The 24,579-nt window shown below is 39.2% G+C and overlaps 2 protein-coding genes across 3 annotated transcripts; both read right to left on the bottom strand.

Moving 5' to 3' along the window:
- Nucleotides 1-1,300: 1,300 nt before the first annotated feature.
- On the bottom strand, nt 1,301-4,360 carry LOC311244921 (C-C motif chemokine 24-like). The gene is made up of 3 exons (XM_084334617.1): nt 4,235-4,360; nt 3,556-3,688; nt 1,301-2,668 (listed from the first exon to the last, which is right to left on the bottom strand). The coding sequence occupies exons 1-3, from the start codon at nt 4,296-4,298 to the stop codon at nt 2,578-2,580; spliced, it is 288 nt and encodes a 95-aa protein (XP_084190743.1). The 5' UTR covers nt 4,299-4,360; the 3' UTR covers nt 1,301-2,577.
- A 6,094-nt stretch (nt 4,361-10,454) lies between these two features.
- On the bottom strand, nt 10,455-13,969 carry LOC311245512 (C-C motif chemokine 14-like). Of its 2 annotated transcripts, XM_084335379.1 has the most exons (4): nt 13,846-13,969; nt 13,158-13,290; nt 12,200-12,324; nt 10,455-10,819 (listed from the first exon to the last, which is right to left on the bottom strand). In XM_084335379.1, exons 1-3 carry the CDS (start codon nt 13,907-13,909, stop codon nt 12,234-12,236), a joined length of 288 nt encoding a protein of 95 aa, XP_084191505.1. In that variant the 5' UTR covers nt 13,910-13,969; the 3' UTR covers nt 10,455-10,819; nt 12,200-12,233. The 2 variants fall into 2 exon arrangements, with proteins under 2 accessions (XP_084191505.1, XP_084191504.1); XM_084335378.1 differs by having other exon boundaries at nt 10,455-12,324.
- Nucleotides 13,970-24,579: the final 10,610 nt, after the last annotated feature.

Here is a 24,579-nt window from a genome sequence, read left to right as displayed (position 1 = left end):
GTTATCCAGTACCCCATCCCTCCACCACCTCTCATTACTATACCAGTATCACCCTGTTACTCTGCTACTGTTTAATCAAAAAATAATAATAATTTGGAGACTCTAGTGACCAGGGGCCTCCAAAAGCCCTCTAATGACGAGGGGCCTCCAAAAGGCCTCGAGTGACACGAGGGGCCTCCAAATTTTTTTTAAATAAAAGTTCAAAAAATAATAATAATAATTTGGGGCCTCTTGTGACGAGGGGCCTCCAAAAGGCCTCTAGTGACGAGGGGCCTCCAAAAAAATTGAAAATTAAAGTTTAAAAAAAAATACAAATTTTTTTGGCGCCTCTAGTGACGAGGGGCCTCAAAGAAAATTTTAAAATAAAAATCTATTTTTTTTTGGAGGCCCCTCATCACTAGAGGCCCACGGGCCGCGGCCCGGACGGCCCGGTCGTTAATCCGGCCCTGTGTATAAGTATTTTGTATGTTTTATATGTTAATACGAAAAAGAAAAAGACAAATCTTGGATTTTGCATATTATGCTGTTGAAAGATGTCTCTTGAATATTTGTAAGATTTGTGCAAAAATATTAAAAAAAAATTAAAAAGGGTTATTAAAGGTTATGTTTTCATATCAAAGATGTACTGTTATTCTTTTGAGCTGTTTCACATTGAAAAACATATAATTACTTAATGACTACTATATATAGAAATATATGAACCATGTCCAGATAAATTGTATTCTACAGTTCCACATAAGGAGCACATAAGCCTTGTAGCCATGCATTGTTTATTAAGATATATAATAGCAAGCCAATCTCCAAAATGCATAATACAGGACCATTCTATTTAAAACATCCGATTCTGGTACAAAACAAAAGGCTCTTAGATTAAAGAATGCAATACATGATCAACTATAGCCTGAAATATGAATCTTCATGGTTATTCTTATGAATGAATTTAATTTGTATAGCGCTTTTCCAAACAAAGTTACAAAGTGCTTTACAGACATGTCAAAAACAGCAAACATAGGGGCGCCCTCGTGGCGCATACCATAGTGCCTTGCGCACCTACGCGGCCGACCCAATCCCAGCTCCCGTCGTTATTTGTCGCATGTCCTCCCCACCTCTCCTCCCGTTCCCCCTATCCTCTCTGTCGGTCCTGCATGACCAATAAAGCTGTGAAAATGCTAAAAAAAAATAAAAATTTAAAGAAATTTAAAAAAACAGCAAACATCAGCAAAGGCGAATTTTTTTTATAGAAAATAAAACAAGAGAAAAAGAGACAACTTTTCAAACAGGATTTGTGGCAGATTGATTAAACAGTTTACTGTAAGCAATCAGAGCGCACCTGATTGATTGAAAATTGTATTAACAGATTGCAGAATGGGTACAATACAGTACGGCTCAATACACATCTAAACCCATAACCGTAGGAAAAACATTTAATATACAGATGTGTTTTTAAATGTGACTTAAAAGAGGACACTGACTCTGCTAGCCAAGGGCAAGGCGTTCCAGAGCATGGGTGGCCAGGCTATATTTAGTAAGGAACCAGGAGGGCCTTATCCGCGGATCTGAGGCAGCGTTCCGGAACATGGGGTTCCAACAAGTCCACAATGTAGCTGGGGGCCAGTCCATGTAGCAGGGCTTTAAAAAGATATCAATAAAATCTTAAAATCAATTCTGTAGCTCACAGGCAGCCAGTGTAAAGCAGCCAGGATGGGTGTTATATGGTCACGTTTCCTTGTGTTGGTGAGAAGTCGTGCCGCAGAGTTCTGCACCCTCTGGAGACGTGATATGGCTTTTTTGTTGATGCCTGAATAGAGGGAGTTACAATAATCTAAGACCTAAACTTACATCTAAGCTAATAATTATAGGACCTTATCAGAGATTAATGGCTGAATTCATTCTTGTTCTAATCTCCCTACTGAACTCATATTTTTAACACTTGAAGATTTACTTTACACACATGTGTATTACTCATTACATCATATTCATTTTCCATTATCATATATTATATGATACAGGTGCAGGTGAAAAAAATGAAATGTTTTATATCATGAGATTTGTATGCTTTTGTTTGTTGTGTAAATGTACTGCTTTACTGTCTTTATTGTTGTATTGAAGAAGGAGGGCCGGAAATATAAGATTCTGCCAGTCTGGTTATAAACATGTATTATATATATATGAGAGAGAAAATACAAAACACTGTTCATATTAGCTTACATCAAAATTAAGGCTCACAGTTGGAAACTATAACTATATCGGTAACACGAACAAGTATCAACCCAAAGCGGGACTACGAGAGAGGTCAAGGGTCACAACAGCTTGACTGCAGATGCACACGACAACACCCTGTATTCATGGCTGCATAACAGGTTTCTCATACATTTGATTTGATGATTTGATTTTTATTTGGAAATTACAAACGCATCATAAAAAAATAATTATCATGACCAATTTGTATTCCTGAGGATATCACCTAAAAGCATGAATTAAAACACTTATTTCCAAGGTGGTCCTCGATGGAAGACATAAAAACATAACACTGTAAAGATGACCTCGAAAAGGATGATGGCCGTTGAGAGAAGAGCTCTATTGGCCTGGCAGCTGCTGGTCAAAGTGATTCTTCACCCAGTCCACATTGGGGCCCATGCAGATCTTGTGTCCGGCCGCTGTATGGACACTGTAGAGATATAACCATATGTTACCACAGCACTCGTTATTGCCCATAATCATAATGGTAGTAATAATAATAATAATAATAATAATAATAATAATAATAATAATAATAATAATAATAATAATAATAATAATAATAATAATAATAATAATAATAATAATAATAATAATAATAATAATAATAATAATAATAATAATAATAATAATAATAATAATAATAATAATAATAATAATGGTAAAAAATCTATCTTGCAAAGTCAATGGGGTCATGCTCCTGTCTGTACAAACTGACTTAAGACAACTGAAATCTACTTTGTGTGCACTGTGGAGTATAATATTAATTTAATATTAAACTGGCACTTCACCAAAAAACTATGCTGATGTATTTTTTGCAAAAACATTTTAATTAACAGTTATTAAGAGTGAAATGAGTTTGAATATGGCCACCAGTGAATGTCATCTGGGCCATTGAATCCTTGTTTTGTGTTAATTACAGCTCAATTAGATGATAAGCGCCTAGTTTAGCACAAATGAATGGAAGCGGATGTGTAGCGGCTAGCCATTTAATGTTGGCCAAATAACCCTTCTCCCGGAGTTTTAAGCTGGGCTAGCCGCTACGAATCCGCTTCCATTCATTTGTGCTAAGCTAGGCTATAGCTTGCAGCCGGGTAGCTTTCTACTGAACACACAGAGAGGAAATTGGTATCCATCTTCGTGTCTGACACTGGAGAAGACGATAAGCAAATTTTCCATAATGTTGCTGTGTTCCTTTAAAAGCGACGCGTTGCGCTTTGACCGCCTCATCGAGCGTCTCACATCCATCTCTGATGTGTCACTGAAGCTGCGCTGAGACGGGGGACAAAAGAATAGCGGAACAAAGCACAGACTTACACGAATGCCTCCTGCTCACAGCTGTTGTGGGTCTTCACGATGTTGACGATCTTGTGTGCGGGAACTCTCACTGTGCTGAATCGGTTGCAGCACTGATGAGGTGCGACATCGTTCAGGATGTTCACAGCTATCGCTACGGTCAGGAGAATGAGGATCAATTAGTACCAGGGGTGTAAAAAGTAGCCAGAAATTATACTTAAGTGAAAGTATCGGTACCGTCTCAAAATCTTACTCAAGTAAAAGTCAGAGTATCTGGCTAAAAACACACTTGAGTAAAAGTGTGTTAAATGTACCAAGACGTAAGCCTTGCTGAGAGGTCAGCCAACTCATCTTCGCCATCATGCCATCGCAACTAGAAACACTGGCCTGACTGAAAATAATTTAAATTAAAGTTGTTTGGTGACTCAGTCTGGGCTAAAAATGTACCTGTTTGCCGCCTAAGTGGATATAACAGAACCTTGGCTGTTAAAATTTTAAGAAGGAAGAGTCGTTTTCAATTCATCGATGTTTGAGGCAATATGAGATATTCTGTGTAAACTTTTCAACTTGTACTTTTCAATACTCACACGCACACAGGCGTGTTGAAATAATACGCATGATGAAACCTTCTCCTTAATAAACACATTAGAATATTGAAATAAATACCTTACAAGGTTAAAGTATGAATCGAGTGACTTACGAGAAGCATTGCAGTAGCAGACTGTCATTAACAGCAGTCCCAGGGTTACGCAGAGAGTCTTCATGTCTGTATGCTGACGATGTCTTTCTGTCTGTCTTCGCCGTCTAGAGAGTCTCTCTTCTGATCTCTTCTGACTGGTAAACCACACAGCAGTCCAGCACACCTTTTTATTTTGACACAAGCTATCGCGTGAGTCGTCGCCTGAGATGACATATAGGCTGCCCACGACCTTGATGGTGTGAAGATAAGATCTATCTTGGTGGGCTTCTGATTCATCTTCACCATGGCAGGTGTAACACGTGATGAGAAGGAAGAAGTTTGTCTGATTCTCACATCATTTTTAATGATTGATGTTTTTTATTTCCGTGTCTTACATACAGGTGTATGCCCAGCCCATATGGGCTTACAACAAGACACATAAACAATAAGTATACTTGACATTGACAATAAGTTATATAGACCAAGATGGCCACAAAAAAATTAAACGTAATATAACAAGCTGTAAACAATGTATGTAAAGAAACAAGAGGAATTCATATAAAATTATATAGGATATAGTGTGTTTTGTCTCAAGTGCTATGCTTTCTCCAAAAATCCTGCAAAACTGAAAATCTCCTCCACAAAAAAACAACTCAACATACTCAGACTGCCAAAACAAATCCAAATTTACAAATTGAATTTTCTCAAATAAAGCCCTCCTCAAATCGGTGTACAAGGGGCAATAAAAAACAAAATGATATTCATCTTCCACCACTCCCAGATCAGAGAACACACAACCGCTCCTCCTCAGGTTTACCTTGGAATCTACCCACTTCCACAGCCAATGGCAGGGTGCCAGACCTCAACTAGGCACACAGAGACCTCCGTCTTCTCTTTAAGTTTAACATTACATAAGGTTCAGTAAAATACTCATCTTTAATTTCAACATATTTTCTAAGTTTAGGTTAGTTTAATAATAATTCCACTTTATTTGTATAGCAGACATAGAATGAGCATAGACAACGTCGACGTCACAATGGTGGCCAGTGTCATCGCATTCTACAATTCCAAGATAGAATTTTGAGAAAACGTAATGCAATAACTACAAATAAATCAAGCAATCAAACCTGAAAGGGTCCCTAAAGGGTGAGTAAACTTGAGGAACAGACCGTGGTACTGTCTTACCATGGTACTAACTAACGGTACCATGTTAGTTATTAGAATCACTTTTATTGTTGCTCTAATCATAGACCCTAAATCTTTAATAATAATGCAGATTTTCCATCTGTCGTCCAGGTACTAAATCCAGTGATGAGTTTGGTATAGCCTACATTGTCTGCATCATCCCTATGTCATCATTATGTGTGTATATATATATATATATATACACACATACTCTAAATACATTTTAGAGAAGCTGTTTTGGCTATGTATTATTAAATGTTTTTGTGTCCTGCTAGTTTAGTTGCTGTCCATGTATTGACTGTGGGATTAGCCTTCTGATAGGCCAAATACTCACATCATCATCACCATCATCATCACTATCATTGGTGTTAGATTAGATTCAATGTATTGTCAGCACAAGTACAGTACACACAATTAAGTTGGCATCTAACCAGAGTGCAGAGTGCCCCATTTTACTTGCATATTCTATACCAGTAAACCAGAATTCTCACAATGTATTTGGGCACCGCTCTTTGACTCAATTTAACCCTTTGTCGTGTGGCAGGGAAAGGGTTAACCATTTGGTAGTGCGATAGTGAAAGGGTTAACAAAAAACGTTCTATGATCAACACTATCAAAGGCTTTGGTAGCATCAATAAAAGATAACTGATGTGTTATGACCTCTATGTAAAAGTCAGTACTCAACACACAATGCACAATGAAACTAACAATTAAGATGGCTAAAATTACATGCAAGCACAGAAACAGAAAACAAAAAAAACAAAAAAAATACTTTACAGTGTTAAATACAATTTAAGATTATTTTAAAAAGTGAATCTACTGTAAATGCAGCAGAGGTTTTGAGGCAGGTTATTCCAAAGAATTAATGCTCTAAAAATAAAATATCTCCTTAAAGCGTTGGTTTTTGGACCTGGCAATTCAAGCTGCCCACTACTGGAACATCTAGTGTAATGCTCATGCACACTGGGTCTCATTCCCGAATATTTTCCAAAGAGTTCTCTTGGAAGACTTATCTTGGAACCGACTGAGACAGAATCAATGACAAGTTCACTCTGAGTCCCCAACGTGCTGGGAATATGTCTTAAGTGGCTCAAACGGTCGCACCTGTGATATCTGCATTGGGGAATGGCACCATGTCTCAAACTCGAATGTGCATCCCCGTTCAGGTAATTTGCATACAAAACAACGCCTCCAGAGCTCCTTATAAGGCAACTAATGATGCAGCCGTGTGAAAATGGATGCGGAAGTGCTTTGCGACCCATCGAAATTAGATTAGATTAATGTATTGGCATCATATACAGCTCGGTGCACCTGCCACAGCGCGCGCGCACACACACACACACGTGCGCGGGCGCAGTACTGTATAGCCTACGCGCGTAATGAATGAACGCAGTATAGGCTTATTATTCCATTAATTACTTCTTTCATTAGGAGAGGAGCAAAGCCCCGTAGACCGTATACAGTCAACCATGCAGTCCGCTCATGGTACGCCCGACTCTGGCGGCCTTAATATGTGTACAGTACTGTATGTCTTGTGTGCGCCAGGATGGCCTACGTGTCTAATGAATGAACAGTAGGCTTATATTATTGTAGTTACTTGTTTCATTAGGATTTAGTAGATACTATATATATGCTCTGCCCTTGGTCTTTGCCGTCTAAAGAGTCTGTCATGATTCTCACTTTATGTATTAATACCATGCATTGGTAGTGCAAGTGTAGTGCAAGTGGCAAGAGGAAACATCAGGGATATCCTGACACAACTTGTATTTACCTGCACTATTCTTACCCTGCCTACTCTTATACACTGCCTATCAAATTCATGTGTCGGTTATTGCACTTTTTACTTCTTACTGATGACTATTTTTAAACTGAATCATTTTAAACTATTTTTATTATTTGCTAGATCCAAATGTGAAACACTGTGATTATTTGTATTACTGAATAGAGAGCCTATTAGGATGCTAGATCCTAATGTGAAACACTGTGATTTGCCATATCTTGCTATGCTCGCTCATGCCTGTATTTTTTATGTCCGTTCTATTTTATAATTTTTTGACTATTTTTAAACTGAATCATTTTAAACTATTTTTACTATTTGTGTTACTGAAAACTGTAAGCGGAGAGCCTATTGGGATGCTAGATCCTAATGTGAAACACTGTGATTCTACCTGTCTATCTTTTTATGCTCGCTTATGCCTGTATTTTTTACTGTTGTGAAGCACTTTGAACTGCAACCTCTGTATGAAAAGTGCTATACAAATAAAGTTATTATTATTATTATTATTGCACTGTGGGACCTTCAGACATGCAGTAATTAGGCTATTTCCATGAAGATTGGTAACATTGATAAGACTGTGAGTCACTGTTGCAAAGGTTCCCCACACCTCTTTAGACTTGCCACCACAAATACACCTTCAGATCCTGGTGTGAAGATAAGACTGCACTTTCCACGTAGAACACCTTGCTTCTCTGTAGCATCGTGAAGTCACTGGGGGTCCTATAGGTTCTGGGGGGGGGGGTAAAGTGCACTCCACTGCAGTTTCAACTACTTAGATTGTACTGGTAGATGGAAAATGCTGCGTTACGAATGCTGAATGAATGATGACACCGCAGCTTACAAAGAGGTATCGTGGTATTTCCCAAAACAGTATTAAATAGCATGATATTACCATTGGTGTAACTGAGGGGTACAATTCCCTGACTGTATTGATAAGTATGGTATCATTAAACCACTACCGCTTTATGTACTTTAACTACTGGCCACACAGTACATGATATAGATATGATGAACACTTTCCCACCTGATGAAACCAAGTCCACACAAATGTATCCGTCGAATCTTTAATATATAGCAAAGGGTATATACAACGTTCACGTAATGACATTTATGATTTGAATGCACTTGTAAGGCAAATGAGTATTCGTAGGCAAATCAACATTGAATGTCCAATCTCTGGTTACGCAGGAAGCAAGTATACAACCTGGTTCTTTAGGGAACTATAGCGATGGTACTTAATGATTATAGCTGGATACACTAAAGGGGGTCCCGCTGGTTGTAAGTCAGTAGGGGGGGGGGGGGGGGTTAGGAGAGCCGCTGGCGATATCCCATCTGGCCAACGATTTCTTGGGAGAATTCAGAGTGCTGAACACGGTGCCCACAGAACCTTGGTCCACAGATGAATACAGTTGGGCCCTCTTGTAGACGGTAGCTGCCGGTCCACAACGAAGAGACGTGAGGCGACCTCACTCGGGTTAGAGCGCCGTCTCACCTGGACTCCTCTCGGGGGTAGTTCCAACACTTACCAGTGTTGGCTGTTATCCATGGCATAATCAAAGCACCCAAAGCAAGTAGATAATCCAAGCCGTGTAGGGCTCGCCGTCGTCCGGGTAAGGTAATCCAATGTGCAGGTCCACTCGTCCTTGCCCAGAACTCCTCGGATGAAAGCACCACACGTGGTCTGCCCAGCCTGGTTAAGACTCTAGATAACGCGAGGAAAACGATGGGGGTACTGCTCACTTTATAACTCTAACCGAACGATGCACCATACATAATAGACTATTATTAACTTAATAGAAATACGTCCCACTCGATGGTATAGTGCCAAACTATGACAATTCAACTATTAATCCACACGATGTCTCAATGCCATTCTGAGGCCAAGTTGACCATACTGCACCACACGTGTATCGTGGGTGAGGCTTAACGTCTTGCCACTAGGTTGGAGGGTAAAGAACTAAGGGCTAAGGGAAGTTCTACTTTACTTGCGCCATATATATATGCGCTGTGAACAAATAGTACCATTCGTATTTCGGCAGACGTATTCCTATGCGGAACCGGGGCTAGTAACGACATGTTCGTCGGCACGATTGAACTTGAACCAAGGGGCTTGGCTGCTGGCGCCAAGTTCTTGTCCAATGAGAGAATGAAACTATTATGGGCTGTTAGTAGACCAAAGGGATATTCAGTGTATATGTAGAAGGAATATACAAGGGATATCAAACGATATACAAATACTATTAAATATATATCCATAAATAAATATATATATTCGGTTTAATCTGATCCTTCACAACAATTGGTATCGTGGTTAAAATGGGATTCCAGTATACCATGGAATTATATAAGTGCAAAGTTGTACCGTGGTTATTTTGACCATGGCAGTACCACGGTAAATTATTCATACAATGGCTGGTTGCATGGTAAAACTGAATGATATTTCTTTGTAAGGAAATGAGGCAGATGAGAGAGGGTTCTGGTAGGATTCCGTTTTGGGCCAGCAGATTATATTAAGTACCAGGGTGTTATCCAGTACCCCATCCCTCCACCACCTCTCATTACTATACCAGTATCACCCTGTTACTCTGCTACTGTTTAATCAAAAAATAATAATAATTTGGAGACTCTAGTGACCAGGGGCCTCCAAAAGCCCTCTAATGACGAGGGGCCTCCAAAAGGCCTCGAGTGACCCGAGGGGCCTCCAAAATTTTTTTAAATAAAAGCTCAAAAAATAATAATAATAATTTGGGGCCTCTTGTGACGAGGGGCCTCCAAAAGGCCTCTAGTGACGAGGGGCCTCCAAAGAAATTGAAAATTAAAGTTTAAAAAAAATAAAAATTTTTGTGGCGCCTCTAGTGACGAGGGGCCTAAAAAAAATAAAAAAATAAAAATCAATTTTTTTTGGAGGCCCCCCCGGTCGTTAATCCGGCCCTGTGTATAAGTCTTTTGTATGTTTTATATGTTAATACGAAAAAGAAAAAGACAAATCTTGGATTTTGCATATTATGCTGTTGAAAGATGTCTCTTGAATATTTGTAAGATTTGTGCAAAAAAATAAAAAAAAAAATAAAAAAAGGTTATTAAAGGTTATGTTTTCATATCAAAGATGTACTGTTATTCTTTTGAGCTGTTTCACATTGAAAAACATATAATTACTTAATGACTACTATATATAGAAATATATGAACCATGTCCAGATAAATTGTATTCTACAGTTCCACATAAGGAGCACATAAGCCTTGTAGCCATGCATTGTTTATTAAGATATATAATAGCAAGCCAATCTCCAAAATGCATAATACAGGACCATTCTATTTAAAACATCCGATTCTGGTACAAAACAAAAGGCTCTTAGATTAAAGAATGCAATACATGATCAACTATAGCCTGAAATATGAATCTTCATGGTTATTCTTATGAATGAATTTAATTTGTATAGCGCTTTTCCAAACAAAGTTACAAAGTGCTTTACAGACATGTCAAAAACAGCAAACATAGGGGCGCCCTCGTGGCGCATACCATAGTGCCTTGCGCACCTACGCGGCCGACCCAATCCCAGCTCCCGTCGTTATTTGTCGCATGTCCTCCCCACCTCTCCACCCGTTCGCCCTCTCCTCTCTGTCGGTCCTGCATGACCAATAAAGCTGTGAAAATGCAAAAAAAAAAAAAATAATTAAAGAAATTAAAAAAAAACAGCAAACATCAGCAAAGGCGAATTTTTTTTATAGAAAATAAAACAAGCGAAAAAGAGACAACTTTTCAAACAGGATTTGTGGCAGATTGATTAAACAGTTTACTGTAAGCAATCAGAGCGCACCTGATTGATTGAAAATTGTATTAACAGATTGCAGAATGGGTACAATACAGTACGGCTCAATACACATCTAAACCCATAACCTTAGGAAAAACGTTTAATATACAGATGTGTTTTTAAATGTGACTTAAAAGAGGACACTGACTCTGCTAGCCAAGGGCAAGGCGTTCCAGAGCATGGGTGCCCAGGCTATAATATTTTGTAAGGAACCAGGAGGGCCTTATCCGCGGATCTGAGGCAGCGTTCCAGAACATGGGGTTCCAACAAGTCCACAATGTAGCTGGGCTTTAAAAAGATATCAATAAAATCTTAAAATCAATTCTGTAGCTCACAGGCAGCCAGTGTAAAGCAGCCAGGATGGGTGTTATATGGTCACGTTTCCTTGTGTTGGTGAGAAGTCGTGCCGCAGAGTTCTGCACCCTCTGGAGACGTGATATGGCTTTTTTGTTGATGCCTGAATAGAGGGAGTTACAATAATCTAAGACCTAAACTTACATCTAAGCTAATAATTATAGGACCTTATCAGAGATTAATGGCTGAATTCATTCTTGTTCTAATCTCCCTACTGAACTCGTATTTTTAACACTTGAAGATTTACTTTACACACATGTGTATTACTCATTACATCATATTCATTTTCCATTATCATATATTATATGATACAGGTGCAGGTGAAAAAAATGAAATGTTTTATATCATGAGATTTGTATGCTTTTGTTTGTTGTGTAAATGTACTGCTTTACTGTCTTTATTGTTGTATTGAAGAAGGAGGGCCGGAAATATAAGATTCTGCCAGTCTGGTTATAAACATGTATTATATATATATGAGAGAGAAAATACAAAACACTGTTCATATTAGCTTACATCAAAATTAAGGCTCACAGTTGGAAACTATAACTATATCGGTAACACGAACAAGTATCAACCCAAAGCGGGACTACGAGAGAGGTCAAGGGTCACAACAGCTTGACTGCAGATGCACACGACAACACCCTGTATTCATGGCTGCATAACAGGTTTCTCCTTTTGAGATCATACATTTGATTTGATGATTTGATTTTTATTTGGAAATTACAAACGCATCATAAAAAAATATTTATCATGACCAATTTGTATTCCTGAGGATATCACCTAAAAGCATGAATTAAAACACTTATTTCCAAGGTGGTCCTCGATGGAAGACATAAAAACATAACACTGTAAAGATGACCTCGAAAAGGATGATGGCCGTTGAGAGAAGAGCTCTATTGGCCTGGCAGCTGCTGGTCAAAGTGATTCTTCACCCAGTCCACATTGGGGCCCATGCAGATCTTGAGTCCCAGCGCTGTATGGACACTGTAGAGATATAATCATATGTTACCACAGCACTCGTTATTGCCCATAATCATAATGGTAGTAATAATAATAATAATAATAATAATAATAATAATAATAATAATAATAATAATAATAATAATAATAATAATAATAATAATAATAATAATAATAATAATAATAATAATAATAATGGTAAAAAATCTATCTTGCAAAGTCAATGGGGTCATGCTCCTGTCTGTACAAACTGACTTAAGACAACTGAAATCTACTTTGTGTGCATTGTGGAGTATATTTAATTTAATTTAATATTAAACTGGCACTTCACCAAAAAACTATGCTGATGTATTTTTTGCAAAAACAGTTTAATTAACAGTTATTGAGAGTGAAATGAGTTTGAATATGGCCACCAGTGAATGTCATCTGGGCCATTGAATCCTTGTTTTGTGTTAATTACAGCTCAATTAGATGATAAGCGCCTAGTTTAGCACAAATGAATGGAAGCGGATGTGTAGCGGCTAGCCATTTAATGTTGGCCAAATAACCCTTCTCCCGGAGTTTTAAGCTGGGCTAGCCGCTACGAATCCGCTTCCATTCATTTGTGCTAAGCTAGGCTATAGCTTGCAGCCGGGTAGCTTTCTACTGAACACACAGAGAGGAAATTGGTATCTATCTTCGTGTCTGACACTGGAGAAGACGATAAGCTAATTTTCCATAATGTTGCCGTGTTCCTTTAAAAGCGACGCATTGCGCTTTGACCGCCTCATCAAGCGTCTCACATCCATCTCTGATGTGTCACTGAAGCTGCGCTGAGACGGGGGACAAAAGAATAGCGGAACAAAGCACAGACTTACACGAATGCCTCCTGCTCACAGCTGTTGTGGGTCTTCACGATGTTGACGATCTTGTGTGCGGGAACTCTCACTGTGCTGAATTGGTTGCAGCACTGATGAGGTGCGACATCGTTCAGGATGTTCACAGATATCGCTACGGTCAGGAGAATGAGGATCAATTAGTACCAGGGGTGTAAAAAGTAGCCAGAAATTATACTTAAGTGAAAGTATCGGTACCGTCTCAAAATCGTACTCAAGTAAAAGTCAGAGTATCTGGCTAAAAACACACTTGAGTAAAAGTGTGTTAAATGTACCTAAGACGTAAGTAGCGCGGCCTTGCTGAGAGGTCAGCCAACTCATCTTCGCCATCATGCCATCGCAACTAGAAACACTGGCCTGACTGAAAATAATTTAAATTAAAGTTGTTTGGTGACTCAGTCTGGGCAAAAAATTTACCTGTTTGCCGCCTAAGTGGATATAACAGAACCTTGGCTGTTAAAATTTTAAGAAGGAAGAGTCGTTTTCAATTCATCGATGTTTGAGGCAATATGAGATATTCTGTGTACACTTTTCAACTTGTACTTTTCAATACTCACACACACACAGGCGTGTTGAAATAATATGCATGATGAAACCTTCTCCTTAATAAACACATTAGAATATTGAAATAAATACCTTACAAGGTTAAAGTATGAATCGAGTGACTTACAAGAAGCATTGCAGTAGCAGACTGTCATTAACAGCAGTCCCAGGGTTACGCAGAGAGTCTTCATGTCTGTATGCTGACGATGTCTTTCTGTCTGTCTTCGCCGTCTAGAGAGTCTCTCTTCTGATCTCTTCTGACTGGTAAACCACACAGCAGTCCAGCACACCTTTTTATTTTGACACAAGCTATCGCGTGAGTCGTCGCCTGAGATGACGTATAGGCTGCCCACGACCTTGATGGTGTGAAGATAAGATCTATCTTGGTGGGCTTCTGATTCATCTTCACCATGGCAGGTGTAACACGTGATGAGAAGGAAGAAGTTTGTCTGATTCTCACATCATTTTTAATGATTGATGTTTTTTATTTCCGTGTCTTACATACAGGTGTATGCCCAGCCCATATGGGCTTACAACAAGACACATAAACAATAAGTATACTTGACATTGACAATAAGTTATATAGACCAAGATGGCCACAAAAAAATTAAACGTAATATAACAAGCTGTAAACAATGTATGTAAAGAAACAAGAGGAATTCATATAAAATTATATAGGATATAGTGTGTTTTGTCTCAAGTGCTATGCTTTCTCCAAAAATCCTGCAAAACTGAAAATCTCCTCCACAAAAAAACAACTCAACATACTCAGACTGCCAAAACAAATACAAATTTACAAATTGAATTTTCTCAAATAAAGCCCTCCTCAAATCGGTGTACAAGGGGCAATAAAAAACAAAATGATATTCATCTTCCACCACTCCCAGATCAGAGAACACACAACCGCTCCTCCTCAGGTTTACCTTGGAATCTACCCACTTCCACAGCCAATGGCAGGGTGCCAGACCTCAACTAGGCACACAGAGACCTCCGTCTTCTCTTTAAGTTTAACATTACATTACATAAGGTTCAGTAAAATACTCATCTTTAATTTCAACATATTTTCTAAGTTTAGGTTAGTTTAATAATAATTCCACTTTATTTGTATAGCAGACATAGAATGAGCATAGACAACGTCGACGTCACAATGGTGGCCATGGCCAGTGTCATCGCATTCTACAATTCCAAGATAGAATTTTGAGAAAACGTAATGCAATAACTACAAATAAATCAAGCAATCAAACCTGAAAGGGTCCCTAAAGGGTGAGTAAACTTGAGGAACAGACCGTGGTACTGTCTTACCATGGTACTAACTAACGGTACCATGTTAGTTATTAGAATCACTTTTATTGTTGCTCTAATCATAGACCCTAAATCTTTACTAATAATGCAGATTTTCCATCTGTCGTCCAGGTACTAAATCCAGTGATGAGTTTGGTATAGCCTACATTGTCTGCATCATCCCTATGTCATCATTATGTGTGTATATATATATATATACACACATACTCTAAATACATTTTAGAGAAGCTGTTTTGGCTATGTATTATTAAATGTTTTTGTGTCCTGCTAGTTTAGTTGCTGTCCATGTATTGACTGTGGGATTAGCCTTCTGATTCTGCCAAATACTCACATCATCATCACCATCATCATCACTATCATTGGTGTTAGATTAGATTCAATGTATTGTCAGCACAAGTACAGTACACACAATTAAGTTGGCATCTAACCAGAGTGCAGAGTGCCCCATTTTACTTGCATATTCTATACCAGTAAACCAGAATTCTCACAATGTATTTGGGCACCGCTCTTTGACTCAATTTAACCCTTTGTCGTGTGGCAGGGAAAGGGTTAACCATTTGGTAGTGCGATAGTGAAAGGGTTAACAAAAACGTTCTATGATCAACACTATCAAAGGCTTTGGTAGCATCAATAAAAGATAACTGATGTGTTATGACCTCTATGTAAAAGTCAGTACTCAACACACAATGCACAATGAAACTAACAATTAAGATGGCTAAAATTACATGCAAGCACAGAAACAGAAAACAAAAAAAACAAAAAAAATACTTTACAGTGTTAAATACAATTTAAGATTATTTTAAAAAGTGAATCTACTGTAAATGCAGCAGAGGTTTTGAGGCAGGTTATTCCAAAGAGTTAATGCTCTAAAAATAAAATATCTCCTTAAAGCGTTGGTTTTTGGACCTGGCAATTCAAGCTGCCCACTACTGGAACATCTAGTGTAATGCTCATGCACACTGGGTCTCATTCCCGAATATTTTCCAAAGAGTTCTCTTGGAAGACTTATCTTGGAACCGACTGAGACAGAATCAATGACAAGTTCACTCTGAGTCCCCAACGTGCTGGGAATATGTCTTAAGTGGCTCAAACGGTCGCACCTGTGATATCTGCATTGGGGAATGGCACCATGTCTCAAACTCGAATGTGCATCCCCGTTCAGGTAATTTGCATACAAAACAACGCCTCCAGAGCTCCTTATAAGGCAACTAATGATGCAGCCGTGTGAAAATGGATGCGGAAGTGCTTTGCGACCCATCGAAATTAGATTAGATTAATGTATTGGCATCATATACAGCTCGGTGCACCTGCCACAGCGCGCGCGCACACACACACACACGTGCGCGTGCGCAGTACTGTATAGCCTACGCGCGTAATGAATGAACGCAGTATAGGCTTATTATTCCATTAATTACTTCTTTCATTAGGAGAGGAGCAAAGCCCCGTAGACCGTATACAGTCAACCATGCAGTCCGCTCATGGTACGCCCGACTCTGGCGGCCTTAATATGTGTACAGTACTGTATGTCTTGTGTGCGCCAGTATGGCCTACGTGTCTAATGAATGAACAGTAGGCTTATATTATTGTAGTTACTTGTTTCATTAGGATTTAGTAGATACTATATATATGCTCTGCCCTTGGTCTTTGCCGTCTAAAGAGTCTGTCATAATTCTCACTTTATGTATTAATACCATGCATTGGTAGTGCAAGTGTAGTGCAAGTGGCAAGAGGAAACATCAGGGATATCCTGACACAACTTGTATTTACCTGCACTATTCTTACCCTGCCTACTCTTATACACTGCCTATCAAATTCATGTGTCGGTTATTGCACTTTTTACTTCTTACTGATGACTATTTTTAAACTGAATCATTTTAAACTATTTTTATTATTTGCTAGATCCAAATGTGAAACACTGTGATTATTTGTATTACTGAATAGAGAGCCTATTAGGATGCTAGATCCTAATGTGAAACACTGTGATTTGCCATATCTTGCTATGCTCGCTCATGCCTGTATTTTTTATGTCCGTTCTATTTTATAATTTTTTGACTATTTTTAAACTGAATCATTTTAAACTATTTTTACTATTTGTGTTACTGAAAACTGTAAGCGGAGAGCCTATTGGGATGCTAGATCCTAATGTGAAACACTGTGATTCTACCTGTCTATCTTTTTATGCTCGCTTATGCCTGTATTTTTTACTGTTGTGAAGCACTTTGAACTGCAACCTCTGTATGAAAAGTGCTATACAAATAAAGTTATTATTATTATTATTATTGCACTGTGGGACCTTCAGACATGCAGTAATTAGGCTATTTCCATGAAGATTGGTAACATTGATAAGACTGTGAGTCACTGTTGCAAAGGTTCCCCACACCTCTTTAGACTTGCCACCACAAATACACCTTCAGATCCTGGTGTGAAGATAAGACTGCACTTTCCACGTAGAACACCTTGCTTCTCTGTAGCATCGTGAAGTCACTGGGGGTCCTATAGGTTCTGGGGGGGGGGGGGGGGGGGTAAAGTGCACAATGAGAGAGGGTTCTGGTAGGATTCCGTTTTGGGCCAGCAGATTATATTAAGTACCAGGGTGTTATCCAGTACCCCATCCCTCCACCACCTCTCATTACTATACCAGTATCACCCTGTTACTCTGCTACTGTTTAATCACTGTCCTGCACTGTCCTGCTACTGTTTTACCACTGTCCTGCATTCACCCTAGTGGCACAGGACTGTAATTACACAGTACAGGACACAAAATGATATAACTCCTGAAAAACCTTCACCCACCACCAGCTCCCTATTTTCATTATCATTGAATGAATGAATGAATGAAAACTTTATTTAACAGATTGCAGAATGGGTACAGTACAGTACGGCTCAATACATACAATTGTTAAGGGGATGCAGACCTGAGAAAGACGTTTGTCTTGTTTCCATCAGGGTCCCCCATTTTCAATTCATATAGACATATATGACATACATGACATACAGATAGTCAGTACTGCTACATCTATACATTTATGACATACCAGATTTGCAAATACAGTACTGTTTGTGATACAGAAGGAGTCAAGAAAAGGGAGTATATACATTTGACGTAGAAACTGTACATTGGAGGTTGGGTGGGGGGGGTTGGGTACATTGGGATATTGACAACCATACTGGGTAATTTACATTGGAGGTGGTTGGGGGGGGGGGGGGGGGGCGGGGGGCATACTGTATAAACAAGTAACACTGTACATTGAGGGGGGGGGGGGAGGAGACACTGTACAAACAAACACAATTGTACATTGAACTATTGACAAAACCATACTAGGTAAATGACTGTACATTGGAGGGGGTTGGAATGATTGGGTTAGGATATTTACAGGGGCCAGTGTTGAATTGCAGTCTCCCGTAGGTGTCCCTTGAGAGAGGTTTTGAAAGTGGGTAGTGATCCACATTCCTTTACAGCTTTGGGTAGGGCGTTCCACATTGATGTGGCATAATTGCGAAACGTGTTTAGTCCCTTATTTGAGCCGAATCTGGGTTTGACATGATTTGTGGAGCTCCCTCTGGTGTTGTGATCGTGGTATTCACTGACCTTTGGGAAGTATTTTGACATGTACATGGGTACCTTGGTCGTGTAGTGTATCTTGTAGACCAGGCCCATTGCAAGTTGTTGTACTCTGTCGTCTACTCTAAGCCATCCTAGGTTGTCGAAGTGGGCAGGGGTGAGGTGGGTTCTAGGAGTAAGGTCAAGCAGTAGTCTGACCAGTTTGTTTTGAGATGTTTGTAATTTTGTTTTTAGCGCCTTTGAGGTGCTTTGGTACCATGAGGTGCAAGCATAGTCGTAGTACCCCTGAATGAGTGCTCCTGCCAGAGTCTTCAGGGTGTTCTTGTTTACCAGAGAGGAGATCCGGTACAAGAATCGAGTTCGTTGGTTGACTTTTTTTATTACATTGGATGCCATTTTGTCACAGGAGAGATTAGCCTCTAGGATGGACCCCAGGTAGGTAATTTCATCTTTCCTTGTGACAATATTGTCACCCACTGTAACTGAGAAGCCGTCGGTCTTGCTGAGTTTGTTATTTGAACCGAAGAGAATGGACTCTGTTTTGCCCATGTGTAATGATAGTTTGTTATCAGCGAGCCATATGCAGATTCTGCCTAGTTCCAAGTATTTCTCCTCTCTCCTCTACAAGGCCCTCTGTGAGTTTGTTCTGCATTACAAGGCCCTCTGTGAGTTTGTTCTGCATTACAAGACTCTCTGTGAGTTTGTTCTGCATTACAAGACTCTCTGTGGGTTTGTTCTGCATTACAAGGCCCTATGTGAGTTTGTTCTGCATTACAAGACCCTCTGTGAGTTTGTTCTGCATTACAAGACTCTCTGTGGGTTTGTTCTGCATTGAGTTTGTTCTGCATTACAAGACCCTCTGCGAGTTTGTTCTGCATTACAAGACCCTCTGTGGGTTTGTTCTGCATTACAAGGCCCTATGTGAGTTTGTTCTGCATTACAAGACCCTCTGTGTATTTGTTCTGCATTACAAGACTATGTGGGTTTGTTCTGCATTTCAAGACCCTCTGTGGGTTTGTTCTGCATTACAAGACCCTCTGTGGGTTTGTTCTGCATTACAAGACTCTCTGTGGGTTTGTTCTGCATTACAAGACTCTCTGTGGGTTTGTTCTGCATTACAAGACTCTCTGTGGGTTTGTTCTGCATTACAAGACCCTCTGTGGGTTTGCTCTGCATTACAAGACCCTCTGTGAGTTTGTTCTGCATTACAAGACCCTCTGTGTATTTGTTCTGCATTACAAGACTCTCTGTGGGTTTGTTCTGCATTACAAGACCCTCTGTGGGTTTGCTCTGCATTACAAGACCCTCTGTGAGTTTGTTCTGCATTACAAGACCCTCTGTGTATTTGTTCTGCATTACAAGACCCTCTGTGGGTTTGTTCTGCATTACAAGACTCTCTGTGGGTTTGTTCTGCATTACAAGACTCTCTGTGGGTTTGTTCTGCATTACAAGACTCTCTGTGGGTTTGTTCTGCATTACAAGACCCTCTGTGGGTTTGCTCTGCATTACAAGACCCTCTGTGAGTTTGTTCTGCATTACAAGACCCTCTGTGTATTTGTTCTGCATTACAAGACCCTCTGTGAGTTTGTTCTGCATTACAAGGCCCTATGTGAGTTTGTTCTGCATTACAAGACCATCTGTGTATTTGTTCTGCATTACAAGGCCCTCTGTGAGTTTGCTCTGCATTACAAGACCCTCTGTGGATTTGTTCTGCATTACAAGGCCCTCTGTGAGTTTGTTCTGCATTACAAGACTCTATGTGGATTTGTTCAGCATTACAAGGCCCTATGTGGGTTTGCTCTGCATTACAAGACCCTCTGTGGGTTTGTTCTGCATTACAAGACTCTCTGTGGGTTTGTTCTGCATTACAAGACCCTCTGTGGGTTTGTTCTGCATTACAAGACTCTCTGTGGGATTCTAGTGGCCACCCTTTTGGTCACAAGCCTGCCTCTTTAATGGTAGAATCTGTAATGCCGTCAAAATAATAATAATAATAATAAACTTTATTTATAAAGCACTTTTCATGCAATAGAAAGCAGCCCAGAGTGCTTTGACAGAACAAAAAATTAAATGTTAAATTAAATGAATAATAAAATGCAGGACTCAGTAGACAAAAAAGGTGCCCGCTAGGATAAATAGCCCTGCCTTGTTTACATTTATTTGTTTTGGTCTGATGAGTTAAGTCAAGTGGGTATAGGGGTTGCTATTGCTGACTCTCAGGCTCTGCCAAGAGAGGTCTGGAGAAACTCCAACACATTTAGACCAAAAACAAACAAAAAAATTAAACAAAGTGCAATACCAAGCGGGGCTCTTTTGCCTAGAGGTCGCTGTTTGACGGTATTACAAATTGTACCTTTAACCATTAGCCTATTGAACCGGTGGTCTGTGTGGACTCAACCATGTGCCGTTACATGGAATAGGCACGTCATTTGGTGGTTGGGTCTCTAAGCTCCTCACAGCTGGTGATGGAATATTGGTATATATATATATTAGTATGGAAATATAAAGGTGATAGGTGACTGGAGACAAGTTAGGCTATATTATTATAAGTAAAAAATCATATAAACTATTTGATCGGTTTTGTTCTTATGGACTGATTATGGAATATGTATTCTATGGTTGGAGAATTGTTGTGATATTTGACTTATGAATATCAAGTGAGCTTTGATTCACTTGTTTTGTTCGTTTTTGTTGTGGTGTTTTCTTGTGAGTACTTCAATGTTTGTGGTTTTATATATATATGCAGGGCTTGACGTTAACTTTTTGGCTCACTAGCCACTGTGGCTAGTGGTTTTCCAAAGTCACTAGCTACTCAGCATTTTCACTAGCCAAAAATCCCCGCACTCGCGCCCCCACCCAAAAAGTAATAAATATAGGTCATTTCTTCTTCACTAACCCCTGCTGGGGACAGTATCATTGTAATCATACTGCTACACGCCAACTGTACAACTGTGCTTCTGACTGTTGACTCCATTGTTTACTACTGCCTGCGACCAGTGACTCAGCCGCAAAAGGAGCTCCAGTTGGGGCAACGGCTGACTGGGACAAGATGGAGGGTGTAGATGTGGAAGAGTTGTGTTGAACCTAGCAATTACATTGTTGCTCCAAACGCTGTGAACATTATCATTGACACACCTATGCCTTGGCTGTGTTGAACCTAGCAATTATATTATTGCTCCAAACGCCGTGAACATTATCATTGACACACCTATGCAGGGCTTGACGTTAACTTTTTGGCTCACTAGCCACTGTGGCTAGTGGTTTTCCAAATTCACTAGCCACTCAGCATTTTCACTATCCCTGGGCATGTGGGCAGGTGTCAACATCAAGCCCTGTATATATATATATATATATATATATATATATATATATATATATATATATATATATATATATATATATATATATATATATATATATATATATATATATATATATAATATATACAATAAAACACCCACCAGCCCTCCTGAAGTGACTACTGAGTTTCTTTGGCCCATACTACCACCAAAGATTCTTGTACCGGATTTCCTCTCTGGTAAACAAGAATACCCTGAAGACTCTGGCAGGAGCACTCATTCAAGGGTACTACGACTATGCTTGCACCTCATGGTACCAAAGCACATCAAAGGCGCTAAAAACAAGACTACAAACATCACAAAACAAACTGGTCAGACTACTACTTGACCTTACTCCTAGAACCCACCTCACCCCTGCCCACTTTGACTACCTAGGATGGCTTAGAGTAGACGACAGAGTACAGCAACTTGCAATGGGCCTGGTCTACAAGATACACTACTATACGACTAAGGTGTACATGTCAAAATACTTCCCAAAGGTCAGTGAATACCACGACCACAACACCAGAGGGAGCTCAACAAATCATGTTAAACCCAGATTCGGCTCAAACAAGGGACTAAACACGTTTCGCAATTATTCCACATCAATGTGGAACGCCCTACCCAAAGCTGTAAAGGAATGTGAATCACTACCCACTTTCAAAACCACTCTCAAAGAGCACCTACGGGAGACTGCAATTCGAAACTGGCCCCTGTAAATGTCCTAACCCAACCCCCTCCAATGTACAGTAAATGTCCTAACCCAAGTAAGATTTTGTCGATATTCCAATGTACAGTTTCCCCCACCCCGCCTACCCAACCCCCCCCACCCCACCCACCCAACCACCTCCAATGTACAGTCCCCCCACCCCACCCCACCCCACCTACCCAACCTCCTCCAATGTACAGTTTTTATGTCAAATGTATATACTCTCTTTTTTAGACACTTTTTGTATCACAAACAGTACTGTATTTGTAAATCTGGTATGTCATAAATGTATAGATGTAGCAGTACTGTCTATCTGTATGTCATGTATGTCATACTATAATACTCAATGTGTGTATGTCATGTATAATACTGTACCAATATGGTGTAGAATAAATAGTATGATTTAGTTATATTATAATAAAATAGAAATTAGATAGTATATAGAAGTATAATACATTATATAAGTGTGTGTGTGTGTGGGGGTGTGTGTGTGTAAATGAATTAACCTAAATATGTAGTTTGACTGATAGATAGACAAAATGGGTTTATTTATGTTGATTTAATTTGGTTGTGTTGATGTTAAATTTTTATTTATTTTTTGCAAAATGGGTATATTCTGTTTGGTTTTACACAATATGTCTATCGGTGTGTTGTACGTGTGTAGGGGCAGGTATATATAAGATTTTTTCTTCTTCCTGTTCCTTTCGGCCATGGTATTTTTTGTGAATTATGTGAATATGTACTGTTGGACTGTGGTGATTCCATGTACGGATAAATAAAATGATGATGATGATGATGATATATGTTATGATGAATTGAAAATGGGGGACCCTGATGTAAACAAGACGAAAGTCTTTCTCTGGTCTGCATCCCCTTAACAATTGTGTGTATTGAGCTGTACTGTATTGTACCCATTTTGCAATCTGTTAATACAATTTTCAATCAATCAATCAATCAATCAACGCCACCCATCCCTGGTCAGGTTTGGCTGCAGTAATCCATCGAATCCATCAAGCAGATGAGCAGTGCACATGATTAAATAACATTATAACCTGCTCTCTCTCTCTCACACACACATACATGCAATAATAATAATAATAATATATTTGATTTCAAGTTTCAACATTTGTAGGGCGCTTTATAATTGTGGAGCGAATCTCAAAGCGCTACAGTGTAAAATGACATAAAAGCTAGCAAGAGAGTAAAAAAAAGAATATAAAATAAATAAGCAAGACTAAAACTAATAAGGAGTCAAAAGAACACTAAAACTAGTAAAAGAAGAACATAAAATAAGAAGGGTTAAAACGAGTAAAAGAACATAAAATGCGTGGAGCTAAAAATCAACAAAAGGTCAACAAAAGGTCGAGCAGAAAGCCCGATCTCCCATGGTGCGGAGCACGCACACATTATGCACAAATAATTCACACACACGTGTATGTATGAACACAACACACAAACATTATGCCAAAGCATGCGCGCATGCCACACACACACACACACACACACACACACACACACACACACACACACACACACACACACACACACTCAAAAACACCTGCCTACTCCTGTGCTGTGAGCATGCACCGTTTCCTTCTCTGGTAGATCTGTGTGGCAGTGTGACTGTGACCAATGCTGTTCCAAAAGATCTTATCGGTTGTTTTTCTTACAAATAGTACAGTGGGTTTCACACCTTAACCGTGTGACCTATTTACATCAGCATCAATCAGCACATCTTATTCTCACCTTTATTCTCATATATTTCTTTTTTTTGTGATCAACTTTTTCTTTATTTTATATAAAGATGACAAGACAATTAAATTAAGTTAAATTAAATCAATTAGTTGTAATAATAAATTAAATATTATTCTCATATATTTCTATTACCCTGTCTGTACCTCCCACCCCCCTGTGCTGCTATGACCCCTGAATTCCCCAAAAGGATTAATA

This window comes from Notolepis coatsorum, assembly GCF_963971535.1.
Source record: "Notolepis coatsorum genome assembly, chromosome: 18".
Taxonomy (NCBI): Eukaryota; Metazoa; Chordata; class Actinopteri; order Aulopiformes; family Paralepididae; genus Notolepis; species Notolepis coatsorum.
This window is presented reverse-complemented; position numbering and strand designations above follow the sequence as displayed.